Raw genomic sequence first — 17,486 nt, forward strand, 5'->3', positions numbered from 1 at the left:
AGTGCACACGCGTGTGTGAGCAAGTGAGCACCAGCAGGGGGGGCTGCAGTCATAGGGAGAAGCAGGGTCCTTGCCCAGTAAGGAGGCCCAGGTGCGACTCAATCCCAGACCTGGGACCATGACCCGAGCAAAAGGCAGATGCTTAACTGACTAAACCATCCAGGCATCCCAATGATAAGCTTTTTTTTTTTTTTTTTTAAGATTTTATTTATTTATTTGAAACAGAGAGAGAGAGATCACAAGTAGGCAGAGAGGCAGGCAGAGAGAGGGAGAAGCAGACTTTCCACTGAACAGAGAGCCCGATGTGGGCCTTGATCCCAGGACCCTGAGATCATGACCTGAGCCAAAGGCAGAGGCTTAACCCACTGAGCCACCCAGGCACCCCCAATGACAAGCTTTTAAGCAAGTTTGTGAATGTTCTAATAATTTCATATTTTTAAGAGAGCAATCTGGCAGCATGAAATAAAGAAAAAAACTCCCAAGATATTGGAAGAACTGGGATTCTTATTGTATGGCTCCAGTTAATGACTAATGACTTGAAAAGGTAAGGAAATAGAAAAACACAGTAGGCAGATCAGACAGGCTTTCAAAGAGGATCAGAAGAGCTGGCAGATGAGATATAGGGACTAAAGGAGGAGGAGCCTCTGTCAACGCTCTGAACGCCATGCTCCAGTGGTGGGAGAAAGATGTGATGACAAAGTGAGGGTAGCTCGTCAGGAAACTGGCCGGTGGAAGAAATAATAGGTTTTGGAGAATTGTCGATGAGTTGACAGAAGAAGAATATTTAGAAGGAGATTTTCTTCCAGATATTAAAGAAGTGGAACAAATAGGCAATAGTAGATTGGCTTGCCAGAGTCCTAATGATTTATTGGCAATGAAGAATGCAGATTTACTAATTCGCATCTGGTCCCTTTTATTTCTTCGAATGGATACCTCAGTGAAGATATTATTGAGACTCGTGCCTGGTAGGATATTCAGTACTTCCATCTTTGGGAAATTCAGACTGAATTACTTGGTGAGGACAAGATAATCTTGGAACTTCAGCTGACAACACTGGCCCATTAATAATCCCAGGTCATAGATCTGGTGGGACATGGTCCCAGTATAGTAACAATACTGTGTTATTGTAATGTCTATAGACAGGGAATTATTGGTTTAAATAATGTCTCTTGGCAGCCTGTGTTAAGTGCTATAAAAATTGTGACAAAAGGTAGGTTGTGTTTGCCACAGTGTTTGTCATGCAAAGAGAATGAAGGGATCTTAGCTCTGGAAAAGTCTTACAGGGAATTCATGGCCAATCAGTTCCAGAAATAAAATACAATATTTTTGTCCTCAAGGAATTACAATTACCATGATGGCTACACTGAATTTAACAAGTTTCAGTCCAGGCTCCTTCGTGCTCATGGGGATCCCAGGGCTGGAGCCGTTCCACATCTGGATTGGGATTCCTTTCTTCGTTATCTACCTGGTGGCCCTTGCAGGCAATGGTATCCTTCTTTACCTCATCACGATGGACCACAGCCTCCATGAGCCCATGTTCTTCTTTCTCTCCATGTTGGCTTCTGCAGACCTCATATTATGTACCACTTCTGTGCCCAAAACCCTCAGCATATTCTGGTTGAAAGCTCAGAAAATTACTTTTCCTGGCTGCCTTACCCAAATGTTCTTTCTTCACTTCAGTTTTTTTCTGGACTCAGCCATTTTGTTGGGTATGGCATTTGATCGTTACATGGCCATTTGTTCTCCTTTGAGATACACAAGCGTTTTGACACCTAGGACAATTGTCAAAATCATGGTGGGCATTGTTGTTCGGAGCTTCAGTGTCGTTCTGCCTGTTGTTTTCCTGGTGAAGCGTTTGCCCTTCTGCAAGTCATGTATCATCCCTCACACATACTGTGAACATATAGGGGTGGCCCGGCTGGCCTGTGCTGACATCTCCATCAACATTTGGTATGGTTTTGCTGTGCCTGTAATGACTGTTATCTCAGACCTGATCCTCATTGTTATTTCCTACTCTCTCATCCTTCATGCTGTTTTCCACCTTCCATCCAGAGATGCCCGAGAGAAAGCCCTCAGCACCTGTGGTTCCCATGTCAGTGTCATTCTCATATTCTACACACCAGCCATATTCTCTGCCCTCACTCATCGCTTCGGTCACAATATCTCTCTCACCTTTCATATCATGTTTGCCAACCTCTATGTGGCCATCCCTCCTGCACTCAATCCCATCATTTATGGTGTAAAAACCAAGCAGATCAGGGACAAGGTCACTTTTCTTTTCTTTTCTAAAGGGATGCAGTGACCCTTGGCTGAGAATATGGAAAGAAAAATTGTGGGAAATTAAGTAATCATATTGTTTAATAGCATTTGTTATGTAAATCAGTGGCAGGAAGTCCTCCAATAATGGACTCAATTCCTATGAACCTCAAGACTATAATTCTGTTGGAGAAAATCAATGGTAGGATTACAGGAAGAGAGGTAAGAATTTTTCCAATCCCTAAAAAATGACAGACATCAGAGGGAAGAATCTTAATTTTCTACAATCAAAAACTTAAATGCAAAAATATTTACTCTTCCTTTGGTCTTTTTATCCTGTTTCAATGTCCTCCTTAAATTTTAAAAAGAAAGAAAAGAAAAAATAGTACTTTATTCATAGGCTTGTTTAGCACCCATTAAACTCACAAAATGAATAACCATCTTCATGCTGAAAATTTCACATCTAAAGCTCTACTCCCAATTCTTTCTCTGTCCCACATAGCCAGCTCTGTATTTGGCAATGCCTCCTGGTTATCCCACTGAAACTCCACAATTGACATAAACTAAAATTCATTTATTCAATTACGTCCTCTGAATGTCCTTTAAACTCATTCATGTGCCATATTAAAATATGATCACCTCTCTCTGTCTCTTTCTGTGTCCTTGGTCTGTTCAGCAGCCTCATTTGGAATTTTCTCACTCCAAGTTTTTCTCTCTTGCATCCATTTTTTTTTTCTTACTCAGAAACCAGGGTGGTCTTACTACATCCCAATTAATGAGGTCAATCCTTTACTTAAAAATCCTTCAAGTTACCCATTTTGCTTGGAAGAAAACTCAAGTGCCCCAACATATCTTCAATGCCTTTTACAGCGTGGTTGGTGCTAACCAGTTGTTGCTTGGTGTCCACTGACCCACCTCTCACCCTTGCTCTCACTTTGGCTCACATGCCCTTTATGCTACAATCACCTTGTATGTCTTATGCTTTTTCAAACTACATTCCCTTTCCTTCTGGACTTTCACACATGCCATTTCCTCTGGAATTTGAAGCTTAGCTTGCACTTGGGTAGGAAAAGGAGTGAAAGGAAATATTTTTTCAATCCCCTTTTATTGTTCTAGTTCACACCCACCAGGATTAATGTAATTAAAAAAAAAAAACAAGGGGGAAATAATAAGTGTTGGTGGAGATATAAAGATATTGAACCCTGATGCTTTGCTGATAGGACTGTAAAATGTTGCAGCCTCTGTAGAATACAGATTGGCAGTTCCTCAAAAGGTTAACTATAGCAGCATTGTCAAATGACCCAGTCCTCCTCCTAGGTATATACCAAAAAGAACTGAAAACATGTTTGCACCGAAACTTGTAAATAAATGTTATAATGGCATTATTTATAATAAACCTCAATTAGAAACCACTCATATCAAATGCATATCAACTGATAAATGGATAAAACAAACATGTTCAATCTAAACAATGGGATCTTTTTCAGCAAGAAGGTATGAAGTTCTCATACATAATATCACATGGATGAAGCTTGAAAACACTATGCTAAGTCAAAGAAGCCAAACACAGAAGGCTGATGTATCGTAGGATTCCATTTATGTCAAAAGTCCAGAATAGTCAAATCCATAGACAGAAAGTCAATTAGTAGTGGCTAGACAACTGGGGAAAGGGAAGTTACAAGTGACTGCTTGGGGAGGATGTGGTTTCCATGTGGGATAATGAAAATGTTCTGGAATTAGATAATGGGGGTGATTGTACAACATTGTAAATATACTAAAAGCTATTGACTTGACCACTGTAAAATGGTTAATTAAGATGGTGAATTTTTATGTTATGTGAATCCTACCTTAATTAAAAAATTAAATAGTATGTTTGGTATCATATAAATAATATATGTTGAGCGTAAAGCTAATGAGTCTGTATGATTTCAAAGTATTTGCTCCTACTCACTAACTGTCCTAGCTCCCACAAAGGCAGGATTTCTCCAGCACAGAGACCTCACTCTTTTGAATCTCTTCTGAACTAAACCAAAGCTGCAATTTTCAAGTTCATTCTAAGCCCAGTGTATCAGGCCTAAGAAGGACTGCAATTAGTGGGGTGCTGAATGAAGAAAGACTCTTCACACCAAAAGCCAAGTATTAAATTTTCAGGAATTTTGCAAGAAGTTCAACATCATATCAGCAACTTGAAATCAGTTATCGTGGGAGTATCTACACCTCAGGAATCAGCAAATGTACAAACCAAACCCCCAAAAGACAGTTGCTGAGCATTCAGTAGCATATCACTGACTACAGTCCCGTTGAGACCTAGCTCAGAGGCCTGAATGTGGCTGGGCCATGACTTCAGTCTTTTAGGACTGCATTTGAACTTCACCCATGGTTGGGCTTTTGTCTTCTGAACTCTGATGTTTATGCCCATTTGGCCATTTTTTTTGGCCCAAGACCCGTCATCTTCCTAAGCTTGGTAGTATTGTTGAGAGGGTGGTTAGCACATTATTTTATTGTGATTGAGATAGGCTCTTTTAGGTACTTGGATTTATGCGGCAATAAGCAAGAAAGTGGGAAGGAGAGACCAGGATAGGCACAGGGACGGCAGCCATCTGAGACTTACAGGGTTGAGTATTATGGAAGTAGAAGACCATTTATATTGGAATGTTGTGTTAAGCATGTGTGGCCTTGTAAATACTCATGTCATCAGTTTTGTCCTGAATGCACACACAAACTGTTCTAGATCAGGAATAGATTATCACTATTCCCTTAAAAAGCTAGTGAAAACCGTGTGGTTGCCCATACTTGATTCTTACCACTAGGCCTGTACAATCGAGGCGAGGTCAAAACCAAACACTGAAGATAAATGTATTTTCTCTGCTTGTAGAAGCCAGAGAGACTATTTTTGCTCCATCTGACTCCCACTTCTTTTGGGGAAAGTTTCTTTGGAGTCTGATAAGAAATAAATCTCTCCAGGGAAAAGATGAGACACTTGTCTTCAGCTCTAAACCCAGCCATGTGTTTGTCCTGGAATTAGGTAAATCTGGAGATTTCTCGCTATCCTTAGTTATTTCACTATTATTGTAAATTAACTTCCCAAGGCTTGCTCTTAGTCCAGGATGCCAAGATTTTGGTAAAAGTTATTCAGAAAACCCAACTTAGGGAAAACACAAATATATTTTCTGTATACCCTAAACATGCCAGGAGTCAGAGCACACAGCTGAAAAGAAAGTTCTATGGTTATGGAGCAACGTAGAATTTCCTTGAAAATTCCTGTAGGTGCTTGTGAAGGAAGTGCAGACCCAGCCCACACTGCCTAGAACAAGGGCCGTGCAGACTGAGCACCCAGAAGTGTGCCTGATCATCCCACATTGCAAGAGGGCTGGGCACGCCTTATAAGAAAAAGCTGTGACAGGACACCTCCCTGGGGCTGGATTAATCTTGATGGAAAAGAAAGGAAAATATAAGACTGTACTGTAGACAAAGGACAGGTTTTTGCTTTGTTTTCTGACTATAAGGAGTGTGAAAGCTCATGCTGGGGAAGATAATAACCTTAATTACAGTGACACATTTGTGTAGCATTTTATAATTTCTTAAGTGCTCTTGCACCCAACTTCTCTTTGGATCCTTGTACCACAAGCCTGTAAAATAGATGTTAAGGAGTCTGAAAAGAGGGTTGCTCAAGCACAGATTAGGAGGGTAGCACAGGACACATAGCATCCAAGCAGTTTGTGTTTGCAAATATCTAATGGTCTTTTTTTTTCTCCCAAATTATATACTTACAGCAGTAAATCTCATTTCATTTGTGCAGATCAGGCTATCTACTATCATCAAATATTACCATTTGTGTTACAAGATTGTGAAGGTGGTATTCTGTAAATAAAGGTAGAAGGGAGAACCTCCACATTTCCCTTATTTATATACAATTTTGGGGTGAACTCTAATTTGTATTCAATATAGCTGTTGGGGAGGACACATAGATATCTAAAAGTCTGAATAGTAGATGGAGACATGTTCTATAAATCTTATTTTTGTTTGGTAGAAATGGAAATGTCTTATTAAATACCGAAGAACCCTGTAGACATTTAAAATAGTAGCTTTATGCCTAGGGGTTTTCAAGAACATATTTACCTTTGAAATAAGGGACACAAACAATTTGGGTCATCTCTAGCGAATAAAAAAACACTAATTTCCTAACAAGTAGAGTCTATCCAAAATGACAACTTATCTGTCCTTTTTTTAAATAGGACTCTTCCTACTTACCTCTAAAAAACCACAAGAGTCATTTATCCTTGGCTACATTTCCTTTTCAAAGAAAACACAAGGGCCACTAGGTCACAAATCTGTTTGATCTTTACCCCATAGATAACTGGGTTCAACATGAGGGGAACAAGAACATAGAGATTGGCTAACAGAATGTGGACTTGCTTGGGGATTTTTTGGCTGAAGCACTGAGCAATGACAGTGAAAATCCCTGGAAGATAGAACATGAGGATGATACAGACATGCGAACCCCATGTGCTGAGGGCTTTCCTTCATGTATCATGGAATGGCAGCCAGAGGACTGCCTGGTGAATGAGCCCATAGGCGATGTCTATTGTCACCACATCTAGCATAACACTGAGTGATGGTACAGAGATTCCATACCAAATGTTGATGGTATATCAGCACAAGCCAGGTTTGCCAGCCCCATGTGTTCACAGAATGTATGGGCAATGATGTTTGTCTGGCAAAAGGGCAGATGGTTCACTAGAAAGATAATGGGAAAACAGTTGCAAAATTCCTGAGTACTACAACACCCCCTATCTTGCCAATGACACCATGGCAAAGAATGGGGGTATATCTCAATGGGTAACAGATGGCCACATTAACGATCATAAGCCATGGCCAAGAGAATGCCTAACTCCCCTATGAAGGCATAAAGCATAAAGAAGAGCTGGGTTATACAACCCATGAAAAGAGATGTCCACGTCATCAAACCAGAAGATGCTCATCCACATACTGTGGATGTGGATAACATTAGATCCCAAAAAACCAACAGGGAGAAGAAGAGACAAAGTTTGAGAGCTAGCCTGTCACAAACAACTAGCAAGATCAAAGGGCTCAGACATCTGCTATGTAAAATCTCAGGAAGTTCCCTTCTACTCAGACGTGGTAAGAATGGACCTAAAGGTTTGTAATATTTTATAGTGAGGAGAAAGATTCCAAACATTCAAAGCAAGATCAAAGAATTTCAGGGGTGCTGGGTGGTTCAATCAGTTAAGAGTCTGACGTTGGCTCCAGTCATAATCCCAGGGTCCTGGGGTCCAGACCCACATCTGGCTCTTTGCAGAACAAGGAGCCTGTTTCTCCCTCTTCCTCTGCCCCTTCCCCTACTCGTGCTCCCTCTCTCACTTACTGTCTCTCAGATAGATAAAATCTTAAAAAAAAAAAAAAAAAAAAAAGGATTACACAAAGATGGTCCTGAGGAAAATCCCGAGGCTGGTACTGTTTTCTCACAGAATGGTCATAATTTTAAAATGATAGTCATACAAAATTTTAAAACCTGTAATAATAAATTGTATTCTCTGACTAAATACTTTAAGATGGGGAAGAAAGTTATAAATTTTTGTAAAGTATATAAAAACCAAAAAACTTTGTAAAAATTTTATTTATTTAAATATTTTATTTACTTATTTGACGTACCGAGATCACAAGTAGGCAGAGAGGCAGGCAGAGAGAGAGGAAGGGAAGCAGGCTTCCTGCTGAGCAGGGAGCCCGATGCGGGGCTCGATCCCAGGACCCTGGGATCATGACCTCAGCCGAAGGCAGAGGCTTTTAACCCACGTAGCCACCCAGGTGCCCCAAAACATTTTTTTAAAATTGTTAAACAAGAATCCTGTTATCTGGTACATATATTTACCTAATCAACTATTGATCTTTTTATCAACTAAACACCTATTAATCACCTACAGTGAATATAGAAATACCAACATGAAAAGGATTTCAAGACCTATAAAATAGAAATCCCACATATCAAGGTCTAAGTTAGAGAACCGTCGAGCCAATATGGTATTTTCTGTTTAATTACTTATTATCCACTGATGATAGATACCTTTGTTTTGAAGTTTTGATAGTGAAAGATTTTAGTAAATTATGGACAGCCATCATCAGAGGTAGGGATAGTGCTACTTGAGATTGGGTGGAGGTGGTTATAGCACTCCTCACTCAGGATGAGACTCTGTATGAAATTTACCTAGATTATTCAAAAACAATGTTTCTCTGTATCAGAGTTTTCTTTATTTATACATCCCAGCTTCATTACTTTTTTCCACTAACTTCTTTACTTTAAAGAAGCATAATCAGAAATAAGTAACTTGAGGAAGTTGAAAATGTAAATCATAGATATAATTGGATTCTGCTACCAATCACTTATTGAAATTCCTTTAAAAATGAATTTCATAATTTCTTTCTTTGTTGGTTTTTTAATTCTTTCAAGTTTTATCTTATGTGTGTGCAAGCAATGAATAAAATTAGTAAACAATAAAATTCTATCCTTTGGGAAACATAATACTGTTGACTTTTCTCAAATCTTACCTCAGACAATTTTGTGAAACCCTCTACCTTGTGTTAAATGAGTTTCATCACTGAAAAGGTAACATATAATGACTACTATTCTCTTGAAAGAAAATAAAAATAAAATTTCCAACCCTGCCATCATTGAAGATTTCATTATTATTTTGAGACAGGGAAGGGGTAGGGGCAGAGGCAGAGGGAGAAGGAGAATCTCAAGCACACTCTATGCCCAGTGTCTGTTGTTCTTTAACCTTTTCTCAACCCCGAGACTCCTAGTATGTTACTTTGTTGCTCAAGATCTTTTCTGGTCCCTAGGCTGTGGTGTGATTCCTCCACTCAGTTTCCACCGATACCCTTGGGTTTCCTGTGACTCTCATTCTGTATTGAAATTTCATTTTATAAGCCTGTTGACCTTAGCAAGTTATGTCCTCTAGTGGAATACTGATATTTATTTCTGAATATCCAGGGTCTAGCATAAAGTCTAGTTTCTGGGCCTGACATATTATTCTTATCTTAATAAATGTTTGTTGTGTGAAAAAAGTGATCTTGAAATCCTTTGACAAATATCATGCCTGCTGCTACTGTATTTCACATGTGCGGGTGTCTCTGTTGAGATTAGTTTCAAAGGGGGTGATTTAAGTAGAATTATAGTGGATTATCTTTAAGTGGCCCAACTGGCTAAGAACTGCAGTTACCCTACCCTACCCTTCAGTTCCTTATCCATATGTAGGACTACATAGGATAATCTGTGTTCCTTTTCCTATCAGCTCTCTACACTGTGTAACAAGTTACCTCCAGAGTTAACTTAACAGTAAACATTGATTATCAGAGTCTCTGAGTGTCAAGACTTCAGGACTGGCCTACATAGAAGGTTCTGCTTTGGGTCTCTTACTGGTTGTAGTCCACAAGTTATTGGGGTTGCAGACATCTGAAACCTTGGGTGGAGCTGGAGGAGTTAGTTCCAAGATGATCACTATAGGTAGTGCTATTCATTATCAAAGAGGTTTCAGTTCCTGCCCACACAGGCTGTTTGAGTTTCCTCGTGGCATCAAGGCTGGCTTTGCCCAGAGTGGGCGATTCAGGAGAGACAGCAAAGAGGAATCCTCAATCAGGAAGCATGCATCCAACTATATGCTGTTTTTTTAGAGATGAATCACTGAGCCCAACCCAGACTCAGTTGGAGGGGAATTACACACTATCCCCTGAAGATAGGAGTATCATAAAACTTGTGAACATATTTTGAAACCACAATACTTGTTTATATTTTTAATCACCAGAATTCTTTATCTTTGTGATGTTTCCTCATCTCACTTGAGGGCCCCTATATTCACCTGGCTATCCGCGTTAAAATGCCCTAGGCTCTGCATACAAATCAAAATCTGCACCATTGATGCTACTCAGGATAGCAACTATTTCCCAAAACATAGTATATGAATAAATGAAACATTTCTATAAAACAAGGCAGACACTTCCTCAAAGACAAAAGTAAATCAAGAGCAGCAATTAGATGCCACAGTTCTTTATTTTCCTCCCTACTAATCATGCTTGTCACAGGACATACATTTTCCAGAAAAAGGAAATTGGATGGGGTAGAAATGTTACAATAAAAAAAGAGGTTTGGGGTGCCAAGTCAGTTGAGGGTCTAGCTCTTGATTTCGGCTCAGGTCATGATCTCAGGGTCCTGGGATCAAGCCTTGCATCAGGGTCCAGGCTCGGTGGGAAATATGCTTGAGAATTCTTTCCCTCTCCCTTTGCTCCTCCCCTGCTCATGCTTTCTCTCTTTTGATCCCTCTTAAATAAATACATAGATCTTTTTTTTTTTTTTTTAAAGATTATTTATTTATTTATTTGACAGAGAGAGAGAGATCACAAGTAGGCAGAGAGGCAGGCAGAGAGAGAGAGAGGAGGAAGCAGGCTCCCTGCTGAGCAGAGAGCCCGATGCGGGACTCGATCCCAGGACCCTGAGATCATGACCTGAGCCGAAGGCAGCGGCTTAACCACTGAGCCACCCAGGCGCCCTACATAGATCTTTTTTAAAAAGAGAGGTTTTCATGGAATATACACTTCTGTAAAAATATTCTGCTTTAATCTGAGTTTGTGATATCACTATAAACTAATAAATTGTTCCTTAAGATTCAGCAATGAGAACTATTTCTTTTCTTTTCTATATTATGCTGTAACTTCAGGAAGACAATGACCATAAACAATGTGTGAAGAGGTGGGTAATTAGATTTGTAAACATACAGGTATACATTTCAGACTTTTTCCAAATACAATGTAAAATTATTTTCTGATTGGTATTATACTAGTAATCTTATAAAATGCTATATAATAAATATCATACAAATAGATGCTAATAATATTGATTTTTCTACTGGTAATTGAGAACACAATTCTGAATGCCTACTTTGTGAGCAACTATAGAAATCTAATGCCTAACATTAGGAATAAGGTCCTTGGGGCACCTGGGTGGCTCATGGGTTAAGTTGCTGCCTTTGGCTCAGGTCATGATCTCGGGGTTCTGGGATCGAGCTCCACATTGATCTCTCTGCTCAGTGGGGAGCCTGCTTCTCTCTCTCTCTGCCTGCCTTTCTGCCTACCTGTGATCTTTCTCTGTCAAATAAATAAATAAATAAATAATCTTAAAAAAAAAAAAGAAAGAAGGTCCTTGTCATTGAGAAACTTGCCTTCTTAAAGCAGAAACAGAGAGCTAGACAGATAATTGCAATACAATGTGATTAAGGCTAAGGCAGGGGTAAACTCAAGGAAGAATAAGGGGTCATTTTCCAAATAAGTGATGCTAGGTTTTAAGCTGAGTCAGATAGAAAAGGATAGGAAAGATATTCTAGAAAGAGGGACTGCAATATGCCTAAGGATGATGCTTGGAAGATTATAATGTGTGTTTGGAACTCCAAACAGATTAGTCTGGAATTTAGGGTGTTTGGAGGAAAATAGGCATGAGGTGACCCTGCAGAGGAAGTCAAGGGCTTGAAATTGCTCGATATTGTATGTGTATATTTATTTATACAAAAGGCTTTTTCAGGGGCGCCTAGACGGTTCAGTGGGTTAAGCCTCTGCCTTCGGCTCAGGTCATGATCTCAGGGTCCTGGGATCAAGCCCCCGCATCAGGCTCTCTGCTCAGCAGGGAGCCTGCTTCCTCCTCTCTCTCTGTCTGCCTTTCTGCCTACTTGTGATCTCTCTCTCTGTCAAATAAATTAATGAAATCTTTTTTAAAAAAGGCTTTATAAACTCTGCAGAAATGATGATCCAATCTTTATTTTAGGAAGATGAGTATGGCTTGGTGGGAAAGAACTGAGATCTTCAGATCAATGAAGGTCCAATAGCAGAAATAACAAGGGACTGAAGTGTTGTGACAAAAAAGGAATGTGTTCTAAACATATCTTAAAGTCTGTGTTGCTGGGGCTGGCAGGCATGTGTGTAAGGAGATTTACATGACGGTTCAAGTATTTGATCAATAGGACTGATTCACGATAGCAAAGGCATTCACTTTTAGACTTGAATCAGAAGAAGATGTACTCTCTTTCATAGGTCTATTTGCGTTTTCATGCTAAAATCACTATTACATAAAGTTATACAAATGATTGAATATTTATGACATAAATGCAGTTACCTACAAAGACATGCAATTCCTCTCTCTCTCTCTCTCTCTCTCACACACACACACACACACACACACACACACACACACACACATTTCTCTGCTGATGGCTTCAGCAGTGGTGGAGAGGGCATCTGCCATTTCGTAAGCCCCAGGGGACTCTGCCTGCCCAGGATACTGCCTGTTCTAGAAGACAAGAGTCCTCAGGGACTCAGTCTACCTCAGCCTTGGGACCTCAGAGCCTCAGGAGCTAGACCCCTGGGAAGTGTTTCCTGTGCAGGCCACAGCCACTGATTGGGTTTGTGGCTATGGTCTCTGAGGGGCCCACATGTTTTGAGTGTCCTGTCTGAAGCCCAGGAAGAGAAATAAGAGGACAGGTTGCTTGACGGTGCCATTTTTGTGTATCTTTGGTCCTCACCAAGGACCTAGGTTTGGTGAGTGTTGGGGAATCCAAAGGCAGAGCTCAGGGTCCTGGGGTACCTAATAGAAGGACATACAGAGGACCCAGAAGGATAGCAAGGAGATGCTAAGAAAAGACAGGGGTGGGTTCAATCCAGTTTTTCTTTATGAAAGAGGAGGGTCTGCAGGCCTGGGGGTCAGATTTTAAACAGTCTCAGGGGTTGGTAGGAGGAGGGACAAATGGGGAAAATGAAAAGAAATAACATTACTGGAACTTCTCTTCAGGACACGACTCAGCAGTCTGAGAGTTTGGATCTGGAAGAGCAGACCCAAACTCTGTTTTCGTGTGATTTGAAATTTCCCGTTACCGTGTGGGTTTCTGGCATCCGTGTGTATTTACAAGGGTTTGTAATAATAATGACATCACATAACAGTCAGCATCTATTGAGAGCTTAACCCTGAGCAGAGGACTTTCCTTATGTAATGCCCACAAAAATTCTACGAGGAAAGGCATTTTGGACAGATCATATAGCTTGTTTGGTATAATGAAAAAACAGGCACTGATCGAATGCAAATCTGAATCTCGACTCTAAAGTGCAGATTCTTAAGAAGTAGCAATAATGTGACTTTGTGTACACTTTGCCTAAGATTTCCCTGTGTGTGTGTGTGTGTGTGTTATTTCACTCACTCATTAATTACTTTAGCCACTTATTAATTAAGCTGTACTTTAAGGGAATGTAGAGTAAATAGAAGGGGAAATAGAGGTGGCGTAGGGGGAGATGTGACAGAAGAAGGACTAAGGTCTCATATCCCACAGGAACTTAGGTGCAATGATTTAAACATTATTTTTCTATTCAACAATCCTTAAGTGTTTATAGAAATTAAACTAGGATAAAACAGGAAACTCTGACTATGAAAATTTCTTTATACTCAAGACAGGTGAAAGATAGGCAAACATAGACAATAAATTATATGTGTTTCCATAGGACACAAGTACACCGTTCTGTGGGTGTGACTAAGAGAACCCAGTCTCGGAATTAAGAAAAAGTTTTTTGGAAGAATTTTCACCTCAACAGAGACAAAGGGGGTGGGCAAAAGTAAACAGCCTTATTTCTCTGGGTAAAACCTCTTGAGCAATGTTAATACAGATGTTTTAAAAGCCATGGGGCGCCTGGGTGGCTCAGTGGGTTAAAACCTCTGCCTTCGGCTCCGGTCGTGATCCCAGGGTCCTGGGATCGAGCCCCACATCATGCTCTCTGCTCAGCCGGGGACCCTGCTTCCTCCTCTCTCTCTCTGCCTGCCTCTCTGCCTACTTGTGGTCTCTCAAATAAATGGATAGGATCTTTAAAAAAAAAAAAAAAGTTTTAAAAGCCATGATCTTTTTATGTTAAGTAGAAATGCCTTTAGCCCTTTTCTGGTTTAGCATATTATTGGCTCCCAGTTTGCATGGGTTTATTTTCCTTTGTTTAACAGAGTAACAGAGACCTCATGATTTTAAATGTATTTTAGAGAAAAGGTGTATATTCTTGTCTGGACTCAGCAACAACATTCAGTTCCAGATATAGTCACAGAGCACTTTTTCACTGCCACTGTTGGGCAGTTATTGAAAGCATTACTGAAACAACAACAGCAGCAAGAACAAAAGCAGGAAAAACAAAACTGACACGCTCTTTGCCTCTGTAAAGCCTGTGGTCTAGCTGAGAAAATAAGCAGTAAATGGGGGTGGCAAGTATGGTGAATTTCAGAAAAGAGGAAATACGATTGGGAAATGGAATTTTCTAACATAGATCAGGAAACCTGTTTGAGGGGAGGTGATATTTCAATTGAATGAAAGGGGGCTTTGTTGAGTCCTGATGGATAAGTGGAACCTAGCACGGCTTGGAGACAGGAAGAGGGACAGGGATGCTTGTTCTAAAGTCAAGGAGAAAATAGGTGCAGGGTCTCAGAGTCAGGAGACCTTCACACTAGGGAGTGTGAGCTAGCTTACCTGTATTTAGAATGGCACACATGATCTGTTTAGACTTTTATTTATCTGCAATGGCCATTGTTCAGAGAAGTACAGCATCAAGGTGTGGCCAATCACGGCCTCTTGTACCTCTTTGAATACCTTGCAGTGTGATAGTTCACCTGTAAGGAGTCGCGGTGGTCTCATTTCTCTTCATCACATGGCTTTCCAGTATCTCTGACCTCATTTCTGTTCATCTGCGGAGAAGAAGGGTGAGTCTCAGCAGATGTTTCAGTCAAAACTTGAGGAAATAACTAAAGATTATAGTTGGAACCCTGGAAATAAAGTGGTAGAGGAATTTACTATATGTCTTCTATGGAAATTATGTTTAACATACAGATTTTTAGAAAAAGCAGGACTTGGTTTTCTGGCAAACATTCCTGGAATGTAACAAGAAGACTGAAGAGGTAACAAGACCAGATTGTGGACACTTTGTTAGCTATGTTGAAGATTTTAAATTTTTATTCCAAAAGGATTAGATCGGTGTAATCAATTGCACATGGGGATTTAAAGAGAGAAAAGTATAAATGCAACTCAGGTTTTTGTTTTGGCTTATTTTGTGGATGATATTCCACTGGGAAATAGTCTGTGAAATACTAGACAAAAGAGGGAACATTGGGTTTCTGAAGAAATATGATGGGTCTTAATTTTAATTTTTGAAAATTAAACTTGAGTGCTGTGAGATATCCATAAAAGGATATCCAGAATGGAGTTGAATGTATGTGTCTTGTGACATATAATAACTATAAATGATGTTGCTGGACTGTAACATTTTCCAGTTGTACCTCACTTTCTTAGTTTCTTTCTTTCTCTGCATGTGGTTAGACTGTTTTTCTCTATACTCAGGTCTATGTAGAAAATAGTTACTTTGACCCAGAGAACACTCAGTCATTACATGGAAATAAAATAGTATGCAAGTTGAAGATTCCAGAGTGATGAGTACCAGGAGTGTCATGTCTGGGGAGCCTGCCTGCCTGCCTTTCCCTCTCTTTCTCTTTTTTTCCTTCCTTCCTCCCTCCCCCCTTACCTCCCTCCCTCCCTCCGTCTCTCTCTCTCTCTTTTTCTTTTTTCTTTCTCTCTCTCTCTCTTTCTTTCTATCCTCTTTTTAAATGGGGGATCACTTTTCAAGACATGAATATTGCCCTTACTAGTACTGGGAGGTTTTTCTTGGCAATTTATTCAGGTTCATTACAGAAAAAAATATATTTTTCAGATACAGAAGCTATTCTTCAGACCACACTGGCCATGTACAACCTGAGTAGCTACCACACAGAAGACTTCACCCTTTTGGGCATCCCTGGCCTTGAGCAGTACCATGCCTGGATCAGCATCCCCTTCTGTTTTATCTATCTCGTGGCCATTGTGGGCAACAGTATCCTTCTCTACCTCATTGCTGTGGAGCGGAGTCTTCATGCACCCATGTTCTTTTTCCTTTCCATGCTGGCTATGACAGATGTAATATTGTCTACCACATGTGTCCCCAAAACTCTTATCGTCTTCTGGTTTGGTCCCCAGAAAATAAGTTTTCCTGGTTGCCTCACTCAATTATTCTTTCTGCACTGCAGCTTTGTCTTGGACTCAGCTATACTTCTGGCCATGGCATTTGATCGCTACGTGGCCATCTGCTCCCCTCTGAGATACAACACTGTTCTGACCCCCAAGACCATCATCAAGATTGCAGTGGGCATCTCTTTTCGAAGTTTCAGCATTATCTTGCCAGTTGTATTCCTACTCATACGCCTGCCTTTCTGCAGGACACACATCATCCCACACACATACTGTGAGCACATAGGTGTTGCCCGGCTCGCCTGTGCGGACATCTCCATCAACATCTGGTATGGCTTTTGTGTTCCCATCATGACGGTCATCTCAGATGTGGTTCTCATTGCTGTCTCCTACATCCTCATCCTCTGTGCGGTCTTCCGTCTCCCCTCCCGGGATGCCCGCCAGAAGGCCCTTGGCACCTGTGGTTCCCATGTCTGTGTCATCCTCATGTTTTATACACCTGCCTTTTTCTCCATCCTTGCCCATCGCTTTGGACACAATGTCTCCCGCACCTTCCACATCATGTTTGCCAACCTCTACATTGTTATCCCACCTGCACTCAACCCCATTGTCTATGGAGTGAAGACTAAGCAGATCAGAGATAGGTTCATACTTTTGTTTTCTACCAAGTGTACAGAATAATGTTCCAATGTGCTGTGGGAAAGCTAACATCACTTTATAGGGAATATTAAGGTAGCAAGACAGAGAGAAAGGCTCTTTCTATTTATTTACTTACTTGCTTGTTTTTAGAGAGAGAGACAGAGAGTGCAAGCGTGGGGGTGTGGAGCAGGAGGAAGAGAGAGAGAATCTTAAGTAGGCTCCATGCTTAGTGTAGAGCCAGAGCAAGAGCTCAATTTCATGAATATGAAATCAAGGCATTAGCCAAAATCAAGAAACAGGCACTTAACCAACTGAGCTACCCAGATGTTCCTAAAAAAAAAAAGCTAATCCTATTTAAAATGAGAAACTTTACAGGTCCTTTTGCATACCAGGAAAATGGCATGATCTATATGAGAAAATGGTTCTATGTATAAAAAATTCCTGATGACCTGGTTATGTGTAGAATGTGAAGTTGTATAAGACATAATGAGGAAGAAGATGTAAAAACAGAAAGCTGAC

At 40.4% G+C, this 17,486-nt stretch overlaps 2 protein-coding genes and 1 pseudogene across 2 annotated transcripts; 2 read left to right on the top strand and 1 right to left on the bottom strand.

Moving 5' to 3' along the window:
• Positions 1 to 1,351: 1,351 nt before the first annotated feature.
• On the top strand, positions 1,352 to 2,302 carry LOC101693113 (olfactory receptor 52H1-like). Its single transcript, XM_013049231.1, has one exon. The coding sequence runs from the start codon at positions 1,352 to 1,354 to the stop codon at positions 2,300 to 2,302; it is 951 nt and encodes a 316-aa protein (XP_012904685.1).
• A 4,228-nt stretch (positions 2,303 to 6,530) lies between these two features.
• LOC101693383 lies at positions 6,531 to 10,187 on the bottom strand (annotated as a pseudogene).
• A 5,880-nt stretch (positions 10,188 to 16,067) lies between these two features.
• LOC101693666 (olfactory receptor 52H1-like) lies at positions 16,068 to 17,009 on the top strand. The gene has a single exon (XM_004779055.3). The coding sequence runs from the start codon at positions 16,068 to 16,070 to the stop codon at positions 17,007 to 17,009; it is 942 nt and encodes a 313-aa protein (XP_004779112.3).
• Positions 17,010 to 17,486: the final 477 nt, after the last annotated feature.

This window comes from Mustela putorius, unplaced genomic scaffold (genome assembly GCF_011764305.1).
Source record: "Mustela putorius furo isolate JIRA1106 unplaced genomic scaffold, ASM1176430v1.1 tig00003987_pilon_pilon_pilon, whole genome shotgun sequence".
NCBI lineage: Eukaryota > Metazoa > Chordata > Mammalia > Carnivora > Mustelidae > Mustela > Mustela putorius.